Genomic DNA, 26,887 nt, shown 5'->3' on the forward strand with positions numbered 1-26,887 from the left:
CCCACGTCCCAGCGAGCATGGAGTGTATCATGGGATGAGGATGAGAAGCACAAGAGAACAGGACAGGTAAAGCTGAACATACTGTAGGAGTAGTTCCAGACTTTTATCAAAAGAGCAAAAAGGTTGTAGGTCCCATAGAGCAGGACCTAATAGGGTACTAGGTGCTCTGTTGGAGTCCTGACAGACAGCAAGCTTGGTAGATATAGATATCCGTGTGTGATCCTTCTCCACATTGGACTGGTCCCTAGGTGATCTCCCAATTAGACTAAAGTACAGTATGTTTAGATCTACCTGTGTATATAACATCTTAATATTTCACACATTGTCACAACTGTAGGTAATACTTCTACCTTGTTATAGTTCCAGCAAGTCCAACTACTGTATCATGATTTCAGTACCCAAAAATAATTTTATTAATACTTTACTTAATGTCATGTATACCCTATTTCACTGTCTGAATTTCACATAACAAGGTTATACATCTCCCTTTTAAATAGCAATAATATGCATACAGTCCTTTTGTTCAAATAGAGTATGACTAAGATACAGCACTGGGGATCCAAGTCACGACAAATCTCCTCCATGTCCCAGATTCCAAAATGTACATTAGAGACGTGCAGAAATGTCTCCCAAGGCCGCGAACCAGGCGATATGTGCCTGTTTTCAGCCGCAAAAAAATGTGCGACTTCGTCAGGGCTCGCTGGCGATACGCCGCGCATTAAGTCAAAGTGTATTACAATTTCGCTTAACATGCTAATTTGCCTATGATTGAATATCACTAGAATTGCTTAATACGAGAATATAAATATTGCACACACACCTGTCTCGCCCACTTTCTGGCGATATTACGCCTAAAGCTTAAGCTAAAAATGTTGCGACTGCATCTAGGATATTTTCTCACATGTCTCCTGTGCATAGTGTTCCTTAATTATCAATACCTGCAGTAATACTGCCACACCTCCAGAATAGACATATATTAATGTGTTTTCTAATATACATAAATATATATATATATAAATATATATTTATATAGCATTGTACAACAGCTTTCAATGAACTATTATAAAAATGAAAGGGGTGTTTAGGCAATAACTTTTCCGTGGAGGTTTGAAACGGGAGTTTTATATACAGGGTTCTTTACGCGCTTTTACTAATATAAAAATCTGTTTTATTTGTTATACTAGGAATTATTTCACAGTAAAAAAAAAAAAGAGAAGAGCTTCTATACAAAAACTAGGTTTGCTGCACAGATCCTGTCGTAATTATAGTTCATCGTGAGAGGACGTGTCCAGCGATGTTTGGGGGGGTAATGCGTCCGTGTTCTGCGCATCGCTGTGTATCTGATCCTGCTGTCTGGATTTCCCAGAGTACCGTCTGTCCCAATCCGTTATCACGGTTTCATTGTCCCATATGGTGGATGTTTCCGTGTCACTAATATACCCGGGCTGGCCCGTGTAGTGCGTCGGGTAAATTAGCAGCGGTTCGACGGAGAAGGCCCTCAGATCGCGGGATGTGTAGTACTCCTTATACTTCTCTCTGCCATGTAGATGTTAATGCACAAAATTCAGCCACATGCAAAACAGATTGGGATCTTATAAACACAGGTCCACATGCACTAAGTTATTTAATGTAAAGTCCCAAGTGATTATATATATATATATATATATATATATATATATATATATATATATATATATATGCAAATGTAAATACAACTGTATGCTCATTGTAAATTGTATTTACATTTGCATATTTGCTTTGCTGTGGAGGGTTTTTGTCACTTTTTTTACTCACCATAACTTAACTCAGTGTGTGTGTGTGTGTGTGTGTGTGTGTGTGTGTGTGTGTGTGTGTGTGTGTGTGTGTGTGTGTGTGTGTGTGTGTGTGTGTGTGTGTGTGTGTGTGTGTGTGTGTGTGTGTGTGTGTGTGTTGTGCACACCATATGCAAGTAAATAAGTTTTGGTGCTTATCCCATAAAGCAATAACAGACCATACGATACCGGTTGCAACACGACATCAAGGGACAGCACGCAGGTAAGTAAATCATACATTTTCTGTATTTGATATAAGACACAAAAAACGACGTTTCGGTCCCCCAGTGGGACCTTTCTCAAGGTGGTGGGGGACCGTCGTTTTTTGTGTCTTCTATCAAATATAGAAAATTTATGATTTACTTACCTGCGTGCTGTCCCTTGATGTCGTGTTGCAACCGGTATCATATGGTCTATATATATATTATATATATATATATATATATATAATCCCCCCCCAACACACACCTTTAGACAGCATGTGGAGAGACACCTGTGCACAAGAGATACCTGGGAAATATGCTAATATGTTTCATTTGCATATTTTAGGTAACCGAATGTATTTGTCCTGATTTAACGGAGCTTAGTGCATCTGGACCGCAGCGGGTATCCCAAGCATCCGCCCCAATTTGTTATTTATATGATTGTCACGTGTATTACTGCTGTGAAGCGCTATGTACATTAATGGCGCTATATAAATAAATACATACGATACTATACCAAAACAAACAAAGCCATTAAATAACCTGATAGTTCATGTCGGGCTGGTGTATTTGTAACGTTTTCACCGGTTTATTATTTTACTAGCTTCAATAATCAATAGAACCAATGCATTGTGGGCAATGTGGGCAAAAAAAGTGTAAATTGGCATTCTTAACCCTTTGAGCGGTTGCGGCAGAAGCGGAGTGTCACCGACCCTCGGGGACGTTGCGATCACATGATCACTCCATGGCTGTCACATGATCACATCGCGGTGATCACATGACGCGCTTGTAATAGGTTACACTAAAAATAGTTATTATGGGACAAGCACAAACTTAACAGAAACAGCAAATCTGCAGATCTTTCTATGTCTGTTAATAAATCAAATCTTATAATGTAGGTCAGTGGTTCCCAGTCCTCAAGAACCCCCACCAGGCCAGGTACTAAGGATATCCGGCTTCAGCACAGACGGCTCAATCAGTCGCTCAGTCATTTTGACTAAACCACCCGTCCTTAAGTCCCGACCTGTTCGGGGTTCATGAGGATTGGAGTTTGGAACCACTGGCCTAGTTGACTATGTCATATGGAGAGACATGGGTGCACAGTAATAGATATAATAGTATTGGTAACAGATATACTTACACTGGGTGCTTGTTGTACATAACTGGGAGAAATTCGTCCACCGGTAACATCTTACTTAAGGGTTCTGCGGCAATCAGTTTCTGAGCCCCTTGCCGTGAGATGGCATAACCCAACGTCCAGTACGAGTAATCGGCTTCTACCAGATTCATTACATTCGGGACGGCCTTCTCAGGACGCTGCACTTGCATCCGTTTCCGACCAATGTAACTATACAAATAAACAGGAGCCATTTAACGATACATACGGTCAGAACATTGGCGTTTTTCACATCTGGAATAAAGTAATAATGTGTGGGGGGTATGGGAGATGTGGCACGGCTTCACTACGCAGAAGCACTGTCCACATTTAAACTGATCAAACGCTAAAAGGATGAAACAGCTGTCTCTGAGTGGGTTCGCCGACTCTACTCTTCCTTGTCCCAGGTTTAGCTGTACAAACTGTATAATGCTGGCAACAGCTCTAGGGATTCCACGTGATAAAGTGAATGGTAAGCTAAACGTGGCACTCCCACAAGTTAATTTGCATGGCGCTTCCCAGAATCCTTTTCCTGTGGGGTCTTTATACTATAATTTTATCATTTCAACGTTTTTGAAAATACATGTATGTTTTTACTTTCCGTCCCCTATTAGAGAAATCTTATGTTCTTCTGCCTGACCACAATGATATTCCAATGATGCTCATTCCTCTTTAATTCTACGGAAATTGCTTTTCCTATGCGCTCACACATACTCATACGCATTTGCAGCTGTGTACGACATTATAATATTTATGGTTGGCTTTTGTTACATTTATTTTTTAGATGTCATTTGGTCATGACGAGATATATTTGATCATATGTAAATTGGAATCAATTCCTTATTTTAGACAATTGACATTTGAAAGATGAATATATGCCAATCAGATCGGTTATCAAACTTGTGTATTACATCGGAAGGTTTGATAGCCTCATCTTTATTTATATACAATATACAGCATCAGACTCAATTTTTAAAAATCAAGTTGCCCAATGTAGCTTTTTAGTATTTTAGCTATCTATCTTCTATATACACAGTATTATAATAATTTATACTCACACTTACAGAATGGAATGCCAGTCACAGGGTAACGCTTACGGCAGAAGGTGAAAACATGTGGGCAGTGGTATTGCATTCTGAGGCCTACGCCCAGCTAATGACACATGTAAGAGTTAGGGTACTTACATTATGTCCCATGGCAGCTGGGTCGCTTCAATGTCATTCATTACCTTCATTAGTTTGTTTTTAAACTGCAGCTCAAAACGAACATCATCTTCGATAAGAAGTGATTTATTCAGACCCCTGTCAATCACCTAAATAAAGATATCTGCCAATAATTTGGTGTGTTTTCAGGAAGACAGATATATATACAGACAGGCACACAGACAACTAAAGTAAGAGATAAAATAAGTTACATAAAGTAATATCGATACAGTAGATACAGTATATCAATACAGTAGATAGATACAGTACATGGATATAGTTACATAGTAGATGAGGTGGAAAAAAGACATAAGTCCATCACAGTCAACCTATGCTAAATTTAGACAACAGATACTTTATCCTATACTGTATCTGTACTTACAGTATATTGATCCAGAGGATTGCAAACAAAAACCCCAGTGTCATATCATCCAATTATATCTCTTAAGGAGAAAAATAAATTCCTTCCTGACTCTAAATATTGGCAATCAGATTACTCCCTGGATCAACATCCTTCCCATGTTTACTTATTTGGTATATCCCTGTATACCTTTCCTTTCAAAAAGATGTCCATCATTTTTTCTGAAGATATCTATTGTATCTGCCATCACAGTCTCCATGGGTAATGAATTCCACATTGTAACTGCCCTTGCTGTAAAGAACCCTTTCCTTTGTTGCTGGTGAAATCTCCTTTCCTCCAACCTTAAGGGATGGCCCCGAGTCCTTTGTACTGCCCGTTGAATGAATAGTTATTTTTAAAACTCCTTTTATTGTCGCCGAATATATTTGTATATAGTTATTATATCCCCTCTTAGACGCCTCTTTTCTAATGTAAACAAATATAATTTAGCTGCCCTCTCCTCATATCAGATTATCCATTTATTAATTTGGTGGCTCTTCTCTGCACTTTCTCTAGTCCCAGAATGTCTTTTTTAAGTAGTGGTCCCCAAAATTGTACTCCATATTCAATGTGTGGCCTAACGAATGCTTTATTAAGGGGCATAATTATGTTTACTTCCCTTCCATCCATTGCCCGTTTAATGCAAGATAAGATCTTGTTTGCCTTTGCAGCTACTGCATGACTTTGGGCACTATTGCTATGCTTGCTGTCTACAAGCACTCCTAAATCCTTCTCCATCAAGGATTCCCCCAATTTATCCCCATTTAATTTGTAAGTCGCCTGTTTATTCTTGTTTCCCAAATGGATAACCTTATATGTATCTGTATTTAACCTCATTTGCCATTTACCTGCCCAAGTTTCCAGTCTCTCAAAGTCCTTCTGGAGAGAAATTACATCCTGCTCTGATTCTACTACCTTACACAATTTAATGTCATCAGCAAAGATGGAGACTCGGTCTCTATGGCAACCTCAAGGTCATTAATAAACAAGTTAAAAAGCAGGGGTCCCAGTACCAATCCCTGAGGTACTCCACTCACAACTTTAGTCCAACCTGAAAAGGTTCCATTTATGACAACCCTCTGTTTATCCTTCAACCATTTTACAATCCAGGTGCAAATATTTTTACCGAGTCCAATTTGCTTTTGTTTTGCGCACTAACCTCTTGCGTGGAACCATATCAAAAGCCTTTGCAAAATCTAAGTAGACCACATCAACTGCATTACCCTGTAAATTCCTACTTAACTCCTTAAAGAAACTAATAAGGTTAGTTTGGCAAGATCTATCCTTCATAAATCCATGCTGACTATTATTACTAATGATTTTGTTTTCCATTAGGTATTCTTGAATATTATCCTGTACTAAACCTTCAAGTAGCTTCCCCACTATGTATATAGTTACATAGTAACAAAGATGAAGTTGAAAAAAGACATATGTCCATCAGGTTCAGCCTATGCTAAATTTAGACGACAGATGATAATCCAAGAGCCAACACAAAACCCCAGTGCCAAATTATCTAATGATATCTCATAAGGGGAAAAATAAATTCCTTCCTGACTTCAGATATTGGCAAATCAGATCACTCCCTGGATCAACATGCCTCCCATGTTTATTTATTAGGTATATCCCTGTATACCTTTTGTTTAAAAAAAGATGCCCAACTTTTTTTGAAGATATCTATTGTATCTGCCATCACAGTCTCAATGGGTAATGAATTCCACATTTTATTTTAATAATTTAGAAAGGCCACATGTATCAGAAAAGGAAACTCTGACACAGGTAGAAATCTTTTACGTTTTTATGGCTATTTCATGACAGTAATTTTAAGTTCTCTCATTTCATGTCAAGGTACTAAAATGCGGGACAATTATGCGTCCCGACAGACCTATCCGGGACAACAGGACATGTCAATGAATTAAGGTTTAACCCCATATATATGGGACATCTGGCAACCCTAGCTATATCCCCCATGCTGCCTACACACAGAGTGGCAGTTAGGGGCCTTATTAAGCGTGGGATCCCCCCACGAGCTGAGGACACTATACTGCCTGGTATCGGTGACACAGGTTCGTTAGCCTGATGTGTAGCAATAAGATTTATTAATTAGGAGTGTGTGGGACAAATATTTTATAGCAGGGGACACACAGTGTAATAGTGTTTGAGAACCACTGTTCTAAGATAAGGATACACTGTTTCTATCCCATTCCTTCAATGAAAATATACGTTTTATTTATATATATATATATATATATATATATATATATTTTTTTTTATTATTTATATATATATATATATATATATATCCGCAGAGGCTGCTCCATCAGTAAAATTATTTTCTGCCATCTAAATAAAAGGAAATTGAATGGGACGTCATTTTTACCTCTTTCCACACGTTGTAATGGCTGAGGAAACATCCAATTTCCCCTCTTGTCAATGTGCGCCCGGAATAAGGATCCTGATAATCAGGCAACACGTCTATATTCATATCTTTCAACTGACTTTCATTCAGCGCCCTGCCAAGAGAAGATACCATACTGTGTATCATGGCAAAGAGCGCCATTTTCACCCTATGTCTCTAAGCGTGTGCGTCAACGTGCAATTCTGGGAGTGACAAAAGGAGGAGTTGGGGAGGAAATGGGCAACAGTTGGGAAAGGGTTGGGAAGGAGATGGGGAACGGTTGGGAAAGGGTTGGGAAGGAGATGGGGAACAGACGGGGAAGGGAACGGGAATAGTTGGGGAAGGGTTGGGGAGGAGATGGGGAGATGATGGGGAGATGAGGAGGAGTTGGGGATGAGATGGGGAACAGTTGGGGAGGAGATGAGAAGATGGGGAGAAGATATGGAAGAGTTGGGGAGGAGATGGGGAGTGGATGGGGAGAAAATACACAACACACAGATTATATACACATGCATTTTCTCACTTCAATCTGGGTCAACAAAATCCATCAAATTGAAGTGTCTGTATGTTTGGCTTTTAACTGTCTGCTCCCCGTGTAGGAAACTGTTTCATATATTTGACCAACACTGCACGGAACATTGCGAAATGCACCAAAACACATTGTTCTGCTTAACCCCTTGAATGTTGGCGGTGCCGCGGCACTCGCGATTATGTGACCGCTTCTCTGAAGTAACCACGTGATCGCGCCGTCACTGATGAGGTGTCCTTTTCCATTCCACTTCCTCGTGGATTGCGTTCTGCGCTGCCCAAGAGCACAGGACGCGATGTCCCTTATAAAAATTAGCAGGAACCTTATGATGTAGCTACTACGTAATGTGGCCCCTGGTGTATCCGACCCCATGATGCTGTAGGTACATCTATAGGGCCTCCAAAGGGTTAATACGAAACCAGTGCCACCCAGGAGTGAATTCTTCAAAGCAAGTTGCTCAGTTTCAGAAAATCCTATATAATGAGATGGGATTAGTAAAGATGGCTTCCAAGAGCGGATGGCCTAAAAGGAAATGAAAGAAGCATTTCCTCTGGCTCGATTTCATTTTTCACCCCTCTCTTTTTTTCATGGAAGCGGGGGTCTTCAGGGCGGACCAGTGTTACATGTCAGCTCCGGGGCCCCCTGCTTTCCGAGATACTTACCAGGGAAGGTGCTGCCAGTTGCATCATCTCTAGGTCGGGTTGCCAGGTGTCTTGTCCAAAAATACTGGACAACCACGCCCCCCCCCCCCCCCCCGAACACATATAAAAAATACCCCCACGCCACCCCAAACACATATAAAAAATACCCCCACGCTCCCCAAATACATTTAAAAATTACCCCCACCTCCCCCGAATACATATAAAATATACCCCCACCTCCCCAATACATTTAAAATACCCCCACCTCCCCAATACATTTAAAATATACCCCATCTCCCCAATACATTTAAAATATACCCCACCTCCCCAATACATTTAAAATATCCCCCATCATCATGATCTCATCTCCCAAGGCTGGTCCCCATCACCATCTTATCCCACCCCCCATTATCATCTTAAAGCCCCCCCCCCCACATCATCATCTCACCCTGCCCCCCCCCCCCCCATCCTGTCACCATCTCACCCTGGCCCCCCCATCCTGTCAACATTTCACCCTGGCCCCCTAATCCCCCAATCTGTGTTCTTGCCTTATTGCCAGGAAGGACAGTGACACAGACTTCTCAGGGCCGCTGGGGTGTGGGGTCCGCCCCCGCTGTCCTCTGATTGGCTCTCCGCTCCTCCAATCAGGGACAGGCTGCACACAGACACACAAGTGCTCCTGTCCGCCCCCAGTATACTCTCTGCACTGCCTGCCCTCGCGCTTGCGCTGCCCTCCGCCACCGCAAAAATGGTAATACCGGACACATATGTGTCCGGTATTACCTCCGATTTTATACCGGACAGGCAACGGAATTACCGGCCTGTCCATGTGAAAACCGGACACCTGGCAACCCTATCTCTAGAGGAAACAAAATGACTGTTCAAATCTGCCGTGTAACTTTGGCCAATAGGAAGCCGCAAAATTATTCTCTAGGAAGCCGCAAAATCATTCTCCGTGGCTTCCTACTGCCTGTGTGGCGCTGGGGATTTAAATAACACAAAGTAACTGTTGTACAGTATGTATCCTAGGGGGTCTCTGTAGGTAAAAGTAACACGGTTCAGCCCTGGAGACACCCTCAACTTATGTAGATAAGGGGGGGCATGGATTGCTCCTTTAAAACATACAGGGGAAATATTTTAAGATGGTGCAATTTGTTCAGCAATATGGAACAAAAATGTGCATTTCACCTTAATTTGGGCCAGCTACGTATGTATGAATCTTTCAATTCTGGCTTCTTACATTTGGCGCAGATTTCTTAGGAGCCGAAGCTAACGCGACCGAAACCTGGCAGATATATTTGACGCAAAGGGAGAGGTAAATGGCACCCGTTACAGGCGCAATGTTTGATACATCTCGTTATAATATTGCACTGACTCTCTTCCCCTTACAACCTCCTATAACCGTCCATTCTTCCTTATTATAGTAACACAAAACTGGTTACAAAAGTCTCAACAAAACCCATAGTGAACAAATAGACAATACACACTATACATATCCCCTTACAGATAGTTTCAATATGCACTATACATATCCCCTTACAGATATAGCCTCAATACACACTATACATATCCCCTTACAGACACAGTTTCAATATGCACTATACATATCCCCTTACAGATATAGCCTCAATACACATTATACATATCCCCTTACAGATACAGTTTCAATACACACTATACATATCCCCTTACACATACAGCCTCAATACGCACTGATTAATCTGCCCTGGTCTGAGTGAGACTCCCTTAGATTTCATTCATCCAGAATACTAGAGAATAAAAGCATGAAGCGTCCTATTTACTGCACTCTGCTATTTAATAGGATACATTCCTGAGCCTAAAGGGTGGGAAAATAAGTTTTCCCAGCACTCCAATGAATGAAACTCTGTACATATGTCTTTGGTTACTGGTTTAAATAAAAGCCTCTAGTGGTCTGAGAAATCCAGCAGAGAGCTGGTTAATTGCAGCGAGTCAATTAACCAGCTCCATCTCGGTAATCAGACAAGGGTAAAAACCCTGCTGGGAACAGACCCAGAGACTCCTTCGCACATTCACAACTGTGCTGAGAGAGGAGATGATGTCTTGAGCCCAAAGGCCGTGCTGAGATAAAGACACCCGGACACAGACCCAGGGACTGACCTAAAGGGCCATCTGCTTTGAGGTACCGCTTGAGACTTTGGGGTGGTAGGCTGGTAAGGGGCTTTTCCTCCCAGCGTTGCAGATAGGGACTGGGGGAAGTAAGTTAGCCCTTAAAAGGTGGTTCTTTCTTTTGTATATATGTTTTGCCTTCAACTGCTGTTTAAAGTAGCAGGCTAAATAAAGCCACGTTTAATTTCCCCCAAATCGGTCTCCCCGAGTATACCTCTGCACAGGTCTCTTGCAGTTATAGTGTATGACCAACGTTTTGGCCACAATGGCCTTCCACGCGGAACCTTAAAGGACCATATTTACTGAGCAGTATTACTCCACAGCTATATTTTCTAAGCCATGCTGCAAGGCGTCTAATGGAAAAGCACTTGGTAAATATGTCCCACGCTGTTTAAATCACTTACTTTCCATCAACAGCATCGAAAATCTTCACCAGGATTTCCTGTTCGTACAGGCTTCGCAGCATCCGGTCACGGCGGTCTTGCCGGCGTTTAAGGTTAATCATAAAAATCTGGAAAACAAAGACCGAAAACTCGACTTTCACTGAAAAAAACATGATTCTAGTGCAGTTCTTTCAGAACCAGTAAAACCCGTCAAACTGTATTGTGACTCCATGGAATCCCTTAAAGGGTTATTGTGATTGTGCTACTACCGAGACACTAATCCTATGTACAGGGTGTGCATGCATGTATATTTCACTTATTACCATATATGTTTTGTCAATTGGATGTAGCATTGGGCTCCCCTGTCTTTTGTTGCATATATACAGTGGTCGACAAATCACCAAAAAATCTACTCGCCCAACAAAAAAATCTACTCGCCACCTAGTACCAAACGTGTGATGCTTGGGCCAATAGGAGCTCGCCACGATGTTAAATCCACTCGCCCAGGGCGTGCAAATGTATAGGTTTGTCGAACACTGTATATATATATATATATATATATATATATATATATAATTTCAAATGTATTAAACACATCACATACAATAATACTAAAACAGTCCCTGTACCCACACGGTAACACTATAGAAAGGCAATTGCCCTGAAGTGGAGAGAAAGCAACTGCTGGGTTAACTAATTAGAGTAGCTGACACTAAGTGGATAATGGTAAAAAGGCACGTGAACAGCCTTTTACCAATGCGACCGGCCGGTCTAAGTGAATACCTAGATAGAACAGACTACAATGTAGTACACCTAAACAAACAGGCACATACCAAGGGAATGTGAAGCCCTTGTAGGAACACCTACATACCATCTGGACCCCACAGTCATGTCATCCTGGTTGGCGATTAGCTGAGACTCATACATGCTTATAATTCTGTGATGTTTGTGAGTGCGCAATTTTAGATATTTTTACCAGTCCATATAAACTTTTGATACATACTACACTATGTCCTGGAACCAGGGTCACGAATGATGTATGAATGATTCCAGTAAGCTCAACTCATGTCCTCCCTCTTCCAAAGCATGACAAGTCCTTAATGTCTTTCTTAATTTTATTGCTGGATTAGAAAACACAGGAACTTGTGGGTGTAATGTAGGTAGAGAGTGCTTCTCTATGTGGGATGCTTCTGTGAGGTTAGACTATGGTAAGAGAGAAAGGCCTTACCAGGGGTGGATGCAGACAGGTCTGTACTCACTGTAATCTAGGATGGAAAAGAAAGTGAGGGGCAGGGGTCACACTAAAGGTTGAGTGGGACTGCACTAACTGTCAGCAAAAGACAGGGGAGAACATGGGAAAGTCCATTAACTGGGAGGACTGGAGAAGCTGCAGTAGCAGTTCACTGATTATGTGCTCAGAGGCAAAAAATGCAACATTGTTGCATGTTACACAGGCACAGTGTGTGTATGTGGAGCCAATGCCTGCAGCTGAACTTAAGGAGCTGACAAGCAGAAGGGGGGTCGGGCAGGAATGTGATTCTTGTTCCATGACACTCCCCGTCTGGTATCTGGAGATACCACTATATAACTGGAATATGTGGAACATATGTGCAATGCATAACAAAGATAACATCACATTCTCAAACAATGCAAGAGTCCATGTCCACATAGCGATGTGACACCGGCCGGTATCACTGGTATCAAGGTCCCTTGGCCAAGGTTCTTTGGCAAAGGATGCAGGGTGGATGCACAGCTCCAGGTTTGCTGGTTGCACCACAATGTCTTTGTATAAAAGTCTCTGGCACTGTTTCCTTTTAGTCTTGCGAGAGAACAGTCCTTTTGTCTCTGTAGTTTCACCCACAGAGTGTATCCCCTTGTAGGTATACCAGCCGTGGCAGCCTGTTGCTCTATCACCTGGCGTTTGGCAGAAGGAGAGGGCTTTTGGCTCCTTGTGGGAGCGGATTACTGTCCCTGGAAAACTGGTTGTCGAATGTAATCCAATAAAGGGGGCGTCGTTCAGGGAGACTCCCTGAAGCTGAGCGCTGGGGTTGAACATTACCCGGATTTGATCGGGTTCCTGAGGGTGGTAGGCCCCAGGTGATTGGAGGTACCGATATTCTTTGCCTTCCTCCATTAGAGGTGCTGGCTTTGCGTGGCCGGTAAAGAATATCTTCTGGATGAAGACCACAAAGTTGTTTTTGGTCTCTGGTTCCCTTTGTGGGCCGCAGAGGTGCGAGGTGAACCTAGAGATGGCATGTTCTCCATTGTTTGAGAAGTGCCTCCTTGGTGAACGGGATGGTAGCGGAGTCACCCGACTGCTTAGTCCGTCTTTAGAGGGCTCCTTAACAGTTAACCTCGGGAATCCTCTATCTTCCCTCGAGGGTGTTTGTTTGTCATCGTTCCTTGTTGTCTGGAACGCTGTGCACTGTAGTTCATCGGTACATTTCTCTTGCACGAGAACATCTCCGCGTAGTCTGGTGAAACGCTTTTGTGTTTCTTTGTTGACTGCCATCGGGAGGTTGTTTTCTCCCTGGACATGACGAAGAACAGTCTCTTTTGTCCTTGTAAATCCTTTTGGGAAATGTCTCTGCAACTGTCCCCTTTTACGTGTTTGAACGAACAGTCCTTTTGACACTGTGGCTTCGCCTGTGGGGCGCAATCTTTTGCGGCTATGCCAGCCGTGGCAATTGGTTGCTCTGTTGCTTGATACTCTGTGGAGAGGAACAACTGTACGTCTTAATTGTGCCCTTGCTCGCGGGAGTATTGTCTGCTTGTTTGTTGTTTTTAGGAAGATCCCTTTATCGGTCACCTTTGGGAGGTTACTCTCTTCCTTCGGTGGAGTTGACTCATCATCCTTGGCTGTCTGGACTGCTGAGCATCCTAAGCCATTGTCGCATCCCATCGGCGTGAGGATGTCTTTGTTGGTCTCAGGGGTATGACCTTGTCTTTTCTCTTCACTTGGCCCTTCGGTCACCTGGAGATGGCCAAGACATGGTTCGGAGAAAGATGTGTGTCCACATTCTGTCACCTCCGTTCTGCGGGCATCGACGTAGTCTTGCCCGTGCTCTTTGTTAGTGCACGAGTTGCCCACTATCACCCATCCTAGGTCGAGTCTTTGGGCGTATGGCGCGTTGTGGGGTCCGTTGTGCTGTTTACGGACTTTATGTACTCTCATGATGTCCCTACCGAGCAGCAGCAGGATCTTGGCGTCTTGTTCCACCGGCCAGATGTGGTTGGCTATTCCTTTGAGGTGGGGGTAATGGAGTGCCACGTCTGGTGTGGGTATCTCGTCCCTGTTTGTGGCCATGTGGTTGCACTCGATGAGTGTGGGAAGGGGCATGTTCACTTTGCCGTCTATTGAGCATATGGTGTAGCCATTCACTCTTCTCCCTGTGGTCTCCATTTGCCCTGCGCACGTTCTGAGAGTGTAAGGAGAAGCACCATCTTGTATGTTAAACATGTCGAAGAACTCTGACCTGACCAGTGATCGGTTGCTCTGGTCGTCGAGGATTGCGTACATCCGAATAGCCTTCTCAGGTTGTCCCTGGGGGTGCACTGCGACAAGGCATATTTTGGAGCAGGACATTTTGTCACCTTCTTTTCCGCAAACTTCGGTGCGCTGAGATGTGACGGATGTTGACTCTCCTTCTTCTTTCTCCCCGCCATGCTCCGCTATGGAGGATGGGTTCTTGAGTTGGTGGAGTGTCATCGCCTCTGGGTGTAACGCTGTCACGTGCTTGTCACTCTCGCACACTGTGCATTTGATCTCTTCCTTACAGTCCCTGGCTAGATGGGTAGTGGAACCGCAGCACTTGAAGCAGACTCCGAATTCTCCAAGTAACCTCTTGCGTTCCTCTAGGGACTTCATCCTGAACCCAAAGCACTTGTTGAGTGGGTGTGGCTTCTTGTGTATGGGACATTCCCTGTTTGGGTCCCTTGGTTCCTTGTCTCCGGCGACCGACTGATCGGGAGTAGTTTGGGTCGTGGGAGGCACGTCCGTCCTGCGGGCCGAGACGGGTGTTTGGGGGTTACCATATCTCGTCGCTGGTCTCTCGTTCTTCAGGCTGCTCGCACTGTATGTGGTTTGCGCACCTAAGATGAAACTGGGATCGTTTCTTGTCCTTGCCGCTTCGCGGATGAAGCTCACGAAGAATGAGAATGGGGGGAAGACGACTTGCTTCTCCCTTTTGTATTTGGAGCCTTGTGAAAGCCACCTTTCTTGGAGGTTGAAGGGTAGCTTCTCCAGGATGGGTCTCACTCCACGAGCTGAATCTAGGGCGTTGAGACCTATTAAAGAATGGTCTTTCCTTGCGAACTCCAGTTCTTGCAGCAGGTCTCCAAGATCCCATAACTTCGAGTAGTCTTTACTCGTGATCTTGGGGAAGCTCTCGATTCTTTTGAAGAGTGAATCCTCGACTGCTTCAGGGCTGCCATAGGTCTCTTCTAGCCTTTCCCAAACTAGGTCCAGACCTACTTGGGGTTGATGTGCGTTTGCCGTCCGAAGTCTCTGCGCTTGCTCCCTGGATACGTTCCCCAAGAACTTAACTAACAGGTTGAGCTCTTCCCTTGCTGAGAAGTCCAAGCTGTCGATTGCGTCTTTGAACGTGAACTTCCACGTCCGGTAGTTCTCAGGGCGGTCGTCGAAGCTGATGAGTCCTGCGTGCACCAAGTCGCGCCGGATCATGTACTTGGCTATGTCTGTCAGACCTGAGACATCGGCGCGTTTGCCCCGTTCTGAGGTAGTTGCTGGGACGGTCTGTGCGGTCGCCTCTTCTTTGGCGTGGGCGCGTGATGGCTGCTGGCCAGTGTGAGGGGCTGTTTTCTCCCGCGTGGGTGTACCTGGATTGCGAGCCTGTGGTGGTGCATCCGTGTGCGCGCTGGCGTGCGGATCACTATTGTGGCTGTGGCTATCCCAGGCAGCACGTGCCATTGATGGAGCAGCATCTTCTCCTCGTGGTCCTGGCGAGTCTTCGGTATCTGTGGAGTCGCCCCATCCGTGTTGAGATGGTGCGCTTGTGTTTACACTGAAGAGGCTCCTTACATAGTCTTCAGTGCGTTGGGCTGGATCCTCTGAGGCAATCCGTCTGTAGGGTAGCTCCCCGCCGTCCTGTCTCGCAGCTGCTTCTAGGACTTCGGCTTGGGCTATGGCGGCAGCGGCGTCTTCTTCTTTGCTTAGAGCCTCTAGATCCGCGTCTAATTCGGCCTTTCTACGTGCATTGGCAGCGGCGGTGGTAGCCGCGGCGGCGGCATTGGCAGCGGCGGCGGTAGCAGCGGCGGCGGCATTGGCAGCGGCGGCGGTGGCAGCGGCGGCGGTGGCATTGGCAGCGGAGGCGGCGGCGGCGACCTGCTCCTCCTCTTCTATGCGCGCCTTTTCTGCCCTTACGGCTGCCTCTCTCCGACCATATTCGGCCCGGGCACGTGCGGCCTCTGCAGCGGCTCTCGCCTTGGTAGCGTTTGTGCTTGCGCTGGACGCGTTAGACTGCGCTGATCTTGCTGACCTTGATGAGTGTCTGGATGTGCTTGAGCGCTGCGATGCGGTTTCCAGCAAAAGGTCCTTTCTCCTACTCTCAGCCTCCGTGATAGTGGTACGTACGCGGCTGTGTCGTGCCAGGTCAATGTTGCTCTGTAAGTCTCTTTCTTGCAGGCTTTCGCTGGTGTTGGCCCTGGTCAGGTAAGTAACGTATGCCTCTGATAGCTCTTGATAACGCGAGTGATCAGTCCTTAATTGCGTTATTGCCTGCTCGAGCTGCTGCGCATAGTTGCCAATACTAGTGACATTGCGTATTCCCAGTGTGGTTGTGCTCCAGGCCAACTCTAATTTAGCGCGGTGCGCTTCAACGTCAGTCTCATATTTTTCGCGCCCCTTTTGTGTCAGTGTGACTGTCCGTTTGGGCCTTGCGCCTGCCTGCGCCTGTTGCAGATGCGCAGCGGTCTCTGTGTCTGAGAGATCGCTTTCCTGCGTGATGTCTGGTGAGGCTCTGAGTTCTGCCATGCTGTAGGTGTGTGTAGGCCTTTTGCCAGTGCGTGTGGCGTGCGGTCTTTTACCTTGTCAGCGATGGGCGTCTGACTCAGATGATGCCGAGCGGTGTCCTGCAGCGTGCAGCGTTGGGGTAGCTGTACTTACAGGTGTCCGTTGGCTCCTCACTGTGGGGCTGAGCAGCGGGTGGACTCAGACAGAGAAAAAGGCAATTAGGTTTGTGTGTACAGTCTGTTTGCAAAGCTGCTGCCTTGTGTGCAGGGTTGCTCGTGCAGTGTAAGCTGCTTGCTTCTCTGTAAGGTTGCAGGCTGTGTGCAGTTTGCTGTATAAAGCTTGCTGCCCTGTCTGGCAGAGTGAAGCTGCTGCTTGTCCTGGGGTGCAGAGACTATTCTGTATAGCATAAAGTCTTTGAGTAGTAGCCCCTGTGTGATTCCCTAACACAGGTCTTTGTTTTACTGTTCTGTTTAAACTGCTGCTTGTTTTTGCAGAAAGCTGTAGCAGTTTGCTGTATAGCTGTGTAGAGCTGCACCTTTGTAGCATGAAGGCTGTGAGTGATAGCTTCTGCGTAGACCTCTAATACACGGTCTCTCTCTTACTGTCCTGGAACCAGGGTCACGAATGATGTATGAATGATTCCAGTAAGCTCAACTCATGTCCTCCCTCTTCCAAAGCATGACAAGTCCTTAATGTCTTTCTTAATTTTATTGCTGGATTAGAAAACACAGGAACTTGTGGGTGTAATGTAGGTAGAGAGTGCTTCTCTATGTGGGATGCTTCTGTGAGGTTAGACTATGGTAAGAGAGAAAGGCCTTACCAGGGGTGGATGCAGACAGGTCTGTACTCACTGTAATCTAGGATGGAAAAGAAAGTGAGGGGCAGGGGTCACACTAAAGGTTGAGTGGGACTGCACTAACTGTCAGCAAAAGACAGGGGAGAACATGGGAAAGTCCATTAACTGGGAGGACTGGAGAAGCTGCAGTAGCAGTTCACTGATTATGTGCTCAGAGGCAAAAAATGCAACATTGTTGCATGTTACACAGGCACAGTGTGTGTATGTGGAGCCAATGCCTGCAGCTGAACTTAAGGAGCTGACAAGCAGAAGGGGGGTCGGGCAGGAATGTGATTCTTGTTCCATGACACACTATGAGCATGCCTGTTGTTTTATATATATATATATACACATTTATGCTAACTGGGAAGTTTTGCCTGCAATTTTCTGTATCATATTGGTTAAAATGCATATATACTGCATGGTTATAATTAAAGGCTGTTAATGATCGCAGGAGATCAACGTAGGATGCGCTGGACGAAGAGACTGTGCAAAAAACTATGCAAAAGCGCTCAGCAACTCACCAGGTGGATGAAAAATAAAAGAAATGTATTAAACTACATAAAACAAAAATACATAACAAAACAGGGGGAAGCACTCCCACTAGTTTCACCCTTCTACAGCGCTTTCTCAAGGAGTGCTTCCCCCTGTTTTGTTATGTATTTTTGTTTTATGTAGTTTAATACATTTCTTTTATTTTTCATCCACCTGGTGAGTTGCTGAGCGCTTTTACATAGTTTTTTGCACAGTCTCTTTGTTCAGCCTTTGTTCAGCGCATCCTACGTTGATCTCCTGTGCCTATACCCCGGATTGGTGTGACGCGCAGCAGCCGTGCAGATGCACATCCCACAGGATTCGATTTCATCCGATGTGAGGGAGACAGTGCTTAAGGCTGCGTCCAGGGTGGCGCTGAGCTGGTGCGGGCGCTCACGCTCGCCACGATGAGACACATTGAGACAATGTGTGTGGCCTGCGTGAGCTCCCTTCTGCGCGTGCCCGTGAGCTGCAGTCGGAGCTCAGTTTGAAGCGTTTCAAAATTTTGAATCTGCAGCTCCGACTTCAGATCACATGACCTACTTTATCCAATCAGAGGACAGCAAGGCTAAACCAATGCAATACAAGCATTGGGAGCTTGTATTGCATTGCATTGCTTGCTGTTCTCTGACACGAAACTGGGGGGGACACGAAATGGGGGGGGGGACACGAAATGTAGGGGGACACGAAACGGGGGGGACACGAAATGGGGGGGGACACACGAAACGGTGGAGGGAAACGAAATGGAGGGAACAAGCAAAAACTGAAAACGGAGAGATGTGAACGGGGGGGGGGGAGTAAAACGAAGTGGTGGTGTGAGGGGGGGTAAAACAAAGAGGTGGTGGTGGTGGGGGCAAATGGGGTGGTGGTGGGGCAAATGGGGTGGTGGTGGGGCAAATGGGGTGGTGGTGGGGCAAATGGGGTGGTGGGGGGGAACAAACGGAGTGAGGGGGTATGGGGGGGAGAGAGGGGAGAGGAGAGAAGGGGGGGAAAGGAGAGAAGGGGGAGAGATAGGGGGGGAAGGGGAGAGGGGAAAGGAGAGAAGGGGGAGAGAAAGGGGGAAAGGGGGGGAGAGATAGGAGGGAAGTGGGGAGAGAGAGGAGGCAAGGGGGAGAGAGCGGAGGGAAGGGGGGAGAGAGAGGAGGGAAGGGGGGGAGAGAGTGGAGGGAAGGGGGGAGAGAGGAGGGAAGGAGGAGAGAGAGGAGGGAAGGGGGAGAGAGAGGAGGCAAGGGGGGAGAGAGAAGGGAAGGGGGAGAGAGGAGGGAGAGAGGCGAAAGGAGAGAAGGGGAGAGAGAGGGGGGAAGGAGAGAAGGGGGGAGGGAAGGGGGGAGAGAGAGGAGGGAAGGGGGGAGAGAGAAGGGAAGGGGGGAGAGAGGAGGGAAGGGGGGAGAGAGGCGAAAGGAGAGAAGGGGAGAGAGAGGGGGGAAGAGGGAGAGAGAGGAGGGAAGGGGGAGAGAGAGGAGGGAAGGGGGGAGAGGAGGGAAGGGGGGGAGAGAGTGGAGGGAAGGGGGGAGAGAGAGGAGGGAAGGGGGGAGAGAGAGGAGGGAAGGGGGGAGAGAGGAGGGAAGGGGTGAGAGAGTGGAGGGAAGGGGGGAGAGAGAGGAGGGAAGGGGGGAGAGAGGAGGGAAGGGGGGAGAGAGGCGAAAGGAGAGAAGGGGAGAGAGAGGAGGGAAGGGGGAGAGAGAGGAGGGAAGGGGGAGAGAGAGGAGGGAAGGGGGAGAGAGGGGAGGGAAGGGAGAGGGAGAGAGAGAGCACAGGGGGGGGCGGGAGAGAGAGAGCGCTAGGGGGAGCAGGAGAGAAAGCGCTAGGGGGAGCGGGAGAGAGAGAGCGCTAAGGGGAGCGGGAGAGAGCGCTAGGGGGAGCGGGAGAGAGCGCAGGGGGGGCGGGAGTGAGAGAGCGCAGGGGGGCGGGAGAGAGAGAGCGCTGGGGGGAGCGGGAGAGAGCGCAGGGGGGGTGGGAGAGAGAGAGTGCAGGGGGGGCGGGAGAGAGAGAGCACTGGGGGGAGCGGGAGAGACAGAGCGCAGGGGGGGAGAGAGCACGGGGGCGGGAGAGAGAGAGCGCAGATGGGGCGGGAGAGAGAGCGCAGGAGGGGCAGGAGAGAGCACAGGGGGGTGGGAGAGCAGGGGAGAGAGCGCAGGGGGGTGGGAGAGCAGGGGAGAGAGCAATGGTGGGGAGAGAGAGATGGGGGATAGAGGGGGTGGGAGAGAGAATGGGGGGGTTGGGAGAGAGAGGGGGAGGGGGGAGAGAGGGAGGGGGGGAGAGAGGCGGACAGGGAGAAAGCGAGGGGGGAGGGAAGGGAGGGGGAGAGAGAGATTGGTCTCCTGCTTACATGCAGGTGACGTCACTGCTCATGAGCGCCAGCCCACTCGCTCCGCTCTTCCCTTCACCCTGGACCAGGCCTTACACAGTGCTGCCATACTCTGCACCGCGCTAACGGAGGAACAGGGAGGCTACGATCAACACTACATTCGGAGAGGGGGCTTCAGAGGTAATTTGATACTTTTCCTCTGTTGTGCATATGCCCCCCACCAGATGTCACAGCTTAGAGACAGTGTATCAATACACATCTCATCCCCATATATCGATCTCTCCAATTTAACCCACACTGGACTTTACTTGTATATCACAATACCTACTTACTGCAAATTACAGCTGTTGCTGAGACTACAATTTGATTTTATGAATATTTATGGAACTTACTATGGTTCAAGGTGAATCTTAGAGCTTAGTAATGGCCCATCTGTTACCCATGTAAGGCCTTGCCCCCACTGCCTACTACAAGAGCCCTCCCCTCAATGGCGCCGGGCCCGCTGCGAGGGGGGGCCGCAGCGCTCGCGCGAGAGCTGCTCCTGCTCTCAATAGAATTGAGAGCAGGACTCGCGTCGAGCGGCTAGGCACGCCCCCCGGCGGTTCAGCCGATGAGGGCGAACCTGCCGGGTGACGTCATGGCCGCGCCCCCATCACTCCTCCGCCACGCTTCCCCCGGTCTCTGCTCCTGCAGTGAGCTGCAGACCGGGGAATCGGCTGAACGCGCCGCCAAAAGCGCGGGCGCGCGTTACAGCTGAGATACCGGGGCCTTAGCCTAAATGATCGCATTCTGGAATGAATGGTGTATTTGGATGTAAGTTCTCATTTCTTAGGTAGGTGGGTGGGTCAATGTGTGGGTTTGTAGGTAGGTAGGTGGGTCAATGTGTGCGTTTTGTCGATAGTTGGGTCATTGTGTGGGTTTGTAGGTAGGTATGTATGTGGATTAATGTGTGGGTTTGTAGGTAGGTCAATGTGTGGATTTATAGGTAGGTAGGTGGGCCAATGTGTGGGTTTGTAGAATAGTGGGTCAATGTGTGTTTGTAGATAGGTAGGTGGGCCAATGAGTGTGTTTGTAGGTAGATAAGTGGGCCAATGTGCGGGTTTGTAGTAGGTAGGTGGGTCAAGGTGTGGGTTTGCAGGTAGGTATGTCAATTAGTGTGTTTGTAGTAGGTAGGTATGTCAATTAGTGTGTTCTTAGTAGGTAGGTAGGTCAATTAGTGTGTTTGTAGTAGGTAGGTATGTCAATTAGTGTGTTTGTAGTAGGTAGGTGGGTCAATGTGTGGGTTTAAAGGTAGGTAGGTGGGTCAGTGTGTGGGTTTGTAGGTAGGTAGGTGGGTCAGTGTGTGGGTTAGTAATATCAGAAAGTCTGTTTCCACTTGTCATTTTCTTTGGTGTCCCAGATATTGATTGTCATGGACACATTGTAACTTCTCCACCAGTCACTGTGACACCTAACACACTAACGTCCTAATGTTGTTAACATGTATTTATGGTGGAAATGTGTATAGTTTACCCTATACGGGGGAGGGGCGCTAAAGATTGTTGCGAGTGCATTTTGGACAGTTTTGCACATCTCTTGGCCTGTGATGAGTTGTGAGTTGGAGGCCCTAAGGCCAAGCAACAGGTCACAAAGATACTAATCTTCTAACCCAGAGCAGGAAGAAAACAGCCCCCAGCTCTGGGGTTCTTCTCTTCTGGCCACGGGACAGCTGGAGATAATTAGAGTGATTGCAGACAGCCATTTAGTACAAAGAAATTCTTACACTGGAATTTGTCAAACTTTCTGCTTACTGGCAACTACCTGTAGTAACTCTTCTGATTTAACCCGTGAATTCCTGCTAACCCCTGTGTTTTAACCCTTGAGTTTATTTGACTAAAGTCTGTTCCCAACAGTCAACTCTCACTGACTTCCTGTGGGTCTCAGCTATTTAACACCAATCGCAGTGATTTATAGCAACAGTCTTAAAGATTCCTCTGGGAAGACAACTGGGGCCTAACTGCTTCATACTTCCACAATGCCTTCCCATTAATGTTATCCAACCTCCCAACTGGGGCCTAACTGCTTCATACTTCCACAATGCCTTCCCATTAATGTTATCCAACCTCCCAACTGGGGCCTAACTTCTTCATACTTCCACAATGCATTCCCATTTATGTTATCCAACTGCCCCCATGCCCAAATCTCAAGGAACATTACAATAGGCAGAAATATACTGTATCTGCAAGTCTTCAACCAATACCCAAACCCACTTCATTCACCCGATTGTCATATACCATAGCACGCTGAAGCGGCAGACAAGGATTCTGGGTAAGGACATTAAAATTGCAGGATCTTAGAAGCCAGGAAAACTCTAATGACTCCTCTTGGGTACCTCCTTTTGGCCCACTAATATTGCTCATGCTATAACATTTGCTTCTGCAGCCTCTAAGTTCCCACAATGGAATTTTTCTTACATAGCACTGCCAATGTATATTGCGCTGTACATAAATGTACAGGGATAAAGAGTCCATGTGTATCATTTTAGTGCTTAAAGCAGTTATCCCCCAAATTCAACTTTTTTCGTTTTATCCAAAGAGGGGGTTTGCCAGAGTTGTACCCTGTCAATCACACAGTGAGTGGTTTCAGAAAATGCCTCCCAAGTTTTAGCAAGAGGATCCATGACTATATTTGCACGGTCTGCCCCGGTTCCCAAACCTACTGTACACCGTTCACCGTATTGTCATGTTATAAGTGCTTATTCTGCAGGCAAGTATTCTGGGTAATGAGATGCAAATGAACACACTGGGTAGGTGGTCACATCCATGGTCTATTTACAGCAGCATGGCCCCTCTGGCTCCCAAAATATTATACTTTCAATTTTGCAGTGAACATAAATAAAAATCAATGATGGCTAATGGGTTTATTAATAGAGATAACATATTTTCCCGATGACTTTGCAGCTTTCTGTTAGCCGCCAGAGTAAAAATCACCCCATGGCAATATAGGGTGATGTTCATTAAGAAGTGTTACTCATAACACGCCTTCCATTGAAGTACTGTAATCAGGCTGTGTCTGAAGGCTGAATATGGGACACAGTGTCTCCTGGAGAAGGAAGCTTGTGGCTTCGGAAGACACTTTATAAGCCATTCTCTTAGCCAGAGCAACACAGATTGCTGCTTTAGGATGACTTTCCCCAAGGTCACAAGCATTGCTGATACTGGGATTCGGAGCGGGTCCAGAATCATCAATATCAAAGGTAAGGAAGGGTAAGGTGCCACTGAGCCACGTCTGTCCCATGAGCCTGTAATTATTTTTCACAGATATTCCCTGTCTGAGTCCTGTGCAAAAATGTCCTATATTTTAAAATGTTTGTATGCTTACTCTGTTAATAATAATAATAATTATAATAATAATACTGTATCATGTATCTGTTTTAATAAAAGTCAATACATTCGGTATTTAAACTTTTCTGAATATGATATCCATTGAAACATTATAACCTTTAACAAATTAAAATAGAAATATGAAGTTTAAAAAATATACAGCGGCGTTGTGTATTTAAGAACAAAAACGTACCTCATCAAACCCCATTTTATCTTGGTGTTTGGGCGCCACGTGGACATATTGAGATGGCTCCAGAGGGGGGCGGTCAACTAAAATACATTAAGAGTGAACGGTTACACATAAATATCGGTGTCTCTGCTTCAATACTTCGGAGTCTGAGTCAAATGATAGCAATAACATAATGTGACATGAGTAGGGTGGGGACTCTTTTCTATGGTCATTTCCACATTGATAGACTTCTTTTCCTTATTGCCAGCAGGTTATTGAGCTATTTTATCATCGTCTTTCAGCTGCAAAACGGGGGCTGAACCGGCAAAAAAACAGCACCAGATTTATCGCTCCCAATGGGATTCATTTGGTTTGATGAATATAGTGCGGTTTTGCCCCAGATTTGAGGAGCAATATGTAAGGGCCCCCTTAGTACTGTCTGCGGTGGTGCTCCATTAAAGGTGATTATCTCCTCTGCTGCTGGGCTAGGGACTAGGCTGTTGCGGTCTGGCCTACGTTTGTCCTGTTATTCATCGCTCCATTCCTGGCTACAGAAGCCTGGTATCCGCTGCACCCATTGAGCATTCATTGTTTTTGCCTGTAATGCTGACCATGATCTTGTGGTTCTGTCCCTGACAGTCCCACGCTGGGACACTTCCTAGGACCCATCATCTCCAAAGACCTAGGAAAAAGAAGGATGTCCTCCAGCACATACTGGAGGCTCAAGCGATTTTTTCAGATATAGAAAAATACAGGGAAAACAGTGTATTAATGAACATATTATTGTCATTTTCAATTAATAATAATATAATAATAATAACAGCATGTTCTTGTATAGCGCTGCTAATTGTACGCAGCACTTTACAGAGACATTTTGCAGACACAGGTCCCTGCCCCGTAGTGCTTACAATCTATGTTTTTGGTGCCTGAGGCACAGGGAGATAAAGTGACTTGCCCAAGGTCACAAGGAGCCGGCACCGGGAATTGAACCAGGCTCCCCTGCAGCAATCTCAGTGTCAGTCAGTGTCTTTACTTAAACAAATAAATTCCCAAGTCAACTTGAGAATCTGTAAATACGGCAATGCCAACAAGTGTGGTTAATATTTAAAGCTATTCAGAACCATGAGAGCTAAATCCCTGACGAAGTATCATAGCGAAACGCGTTGGATTGAGCATCACAGACCATCATAGTCTGTGTGACGGGTTGAATCCCCTTGGCCAATCGGGAACCAGCAGCTCGTGCAGGTGATTGCGGGCAGGACACGGGCACGCTCCTGCAGGTACCGCTGGCTTCTTACCCCTCCCAAGCTGTGCACAAGCCGGGAGAGAAGAGAGGCTGCGGATTTTCGCCGTTGGAAGCCGAGTTGCTGACAGACCAGAACAAGGAAGGACAGAGACTGCCAACAAAAGCTGGGAAGATATCCACAACGCTGACACACAAATGCTGTTCTGAGTGCAATATTGTTTTAAACCAGTTCCACTATTAAATGTACTGCACCATGATTTCCTCTCCTATTTTTGTCAATCTAATACCCTGATCCAAATAAGAAAATACCTCTGAGTTCCATTTGGGTGACAAGTACACACAGCAATAATTCGTCTGCTGCCATTTGGAAACACAGGAGGATTAGAAGCTACAAGATCAGGTGAAAGCCACACTAATTAAATATATCCTTTATCGTACAAATCTGAACCCACCTTGAAGTTTAATACTATCCACACTTGTTGGCATTGCTGTATTTACAGATTCTCAAGTTGACTTGGGAATTTATTTGTTTAAGTAATTAGTCAACTATAAGAGTCTGTTTATTAATACACCGAGTAGAAATTTGGAAACATTATTGTGAGAATGAAATTGGAACCACAAGTTTATCTGTGAATACATCTGTTCCATTAATTGAAAATGACAATAATTTGTTCATTAATACACTGTTTTCCCTGTATTTTTCTATATCCGAAAAAAATCGCTTGAGCCTCCAGTATGTGCCGGAGCACATCCTTGTTTTTCCTGTGTACTGTTTGGAGGGACGTGGAAAAAATCCCTCTTTGGACTCTGGCTGCTGGACTTAAGTATATCCCAAATAGGACATTAACTATCTATTGTGTATTTGGTGTTCTCACTTTATAATTTCACAATACACACTAATCACAAATGTATTAAGATTTATTAGTTGAGAGGATAGCGCTGCTTTCCTTTATCTCCAAAGACCTGTCTGCTTAACAGTCCCCGTCCCCCCCTCCCCGCCTCTACTGTATATTGCCTAATTTAGCCTTCCCTCCACTTGGTGTGTCAGTCTGTTGCTGTCCGGTCTGTCCCTGTTCCAATCACATCTATCTTCCCCAAGTCTTGCCTGTGCAAACTCTTCTGGTCCCATCAGTTCTTCCCAGACAGCCCTGTCCTGTTATCTTGCCCACTTTGACCCCTGGGAATCCGTCTTCTCTGTCGCAGACGCACCCTGACATCAGACTGAATAGCAAGATAAAGGCCCATATCTACCAAGCCGTTTTCTGCCACAAGACACCTTACGGTGACTTCAGTGGGATCTACGGTGTCTTCCAGCACCAGGTGATGTCGTTTGTCAGAAGACCGCTTAGAAAATATGGCCCAAAGTGACTTGATGTATACACTCATAATAAGGAAACTCACATATGCCAAAGAGCAAGCTGGAGAACACTGACACTCTTCAATGAATCATGTTAAGATGATGCGAGCGCCTGTTTACAGATACTCTACTACGCGATAAACTGACGCCCATAATCCCCATGGAATATGACATGTGTTTCACATCGAGTTCTCATACTTAGACTTTCCCACTACCATTTACCTCATAGTCAGATTG

General features: G+C 46.0%; 1 protein-coding gene across 1 annotated transcript in view; it reads right to left on the reverse strand.

Moving 5' to 3' along the window:
- Positions 1-389: 389 nt before the first annotated feature.
- The window catches only part of COLGALT2 (collagen beta(1-O)galactosyltransferase 2), an 89,178-nt gene continuing 62,680 nt past the window's right edge, over positions 390-26,887 (reverse strand). The window contains exons 7-12 of the mRNA XM_075616901.1: positions 24,072-24,148; positions 10,890-10,996; positions 7,150-7,282; positions 4,355-4,482; positions 3,156-3,362; positions 390-1,536 (exon numbers count right to left, since the gene is read on the reverse strand). Of these exons, the coding sequence (XP_075473016.1) occupies positions 1,263-1,536; positions 3,156-3,362; positions 4,355-4,482; positions 7,150-7,282; positions 10,890-10,996; positions 24,072-24,148 (926 nt within the window). The 3' untranslated portion in view covers positions 390-1,262. The remainder of the gene's footprint in view (positions 1,537-3,155; positions 3,363-4,354; positions 4,483-7,149; positions 7,283-10,889; positions 10,997-24,071; positions 24,149-26,887) is intronic.

The sequence above is a fragment of the Ascaphus truei genome, chromosome 10 (genome assembly GCF_040206685.1).
Source record: "Ascaphus truei isolate aAscTru1 chromosome 10, aAscTru1.hap1, whole genome shotgun sequence".
Classification (NCBI taxonomy): domain Eukaryota; kingdom Metazoa; phylum Chordata; class Amphibia; order Anura; family Ascaphidae; genus Ascaphus; species Ascaphus truei.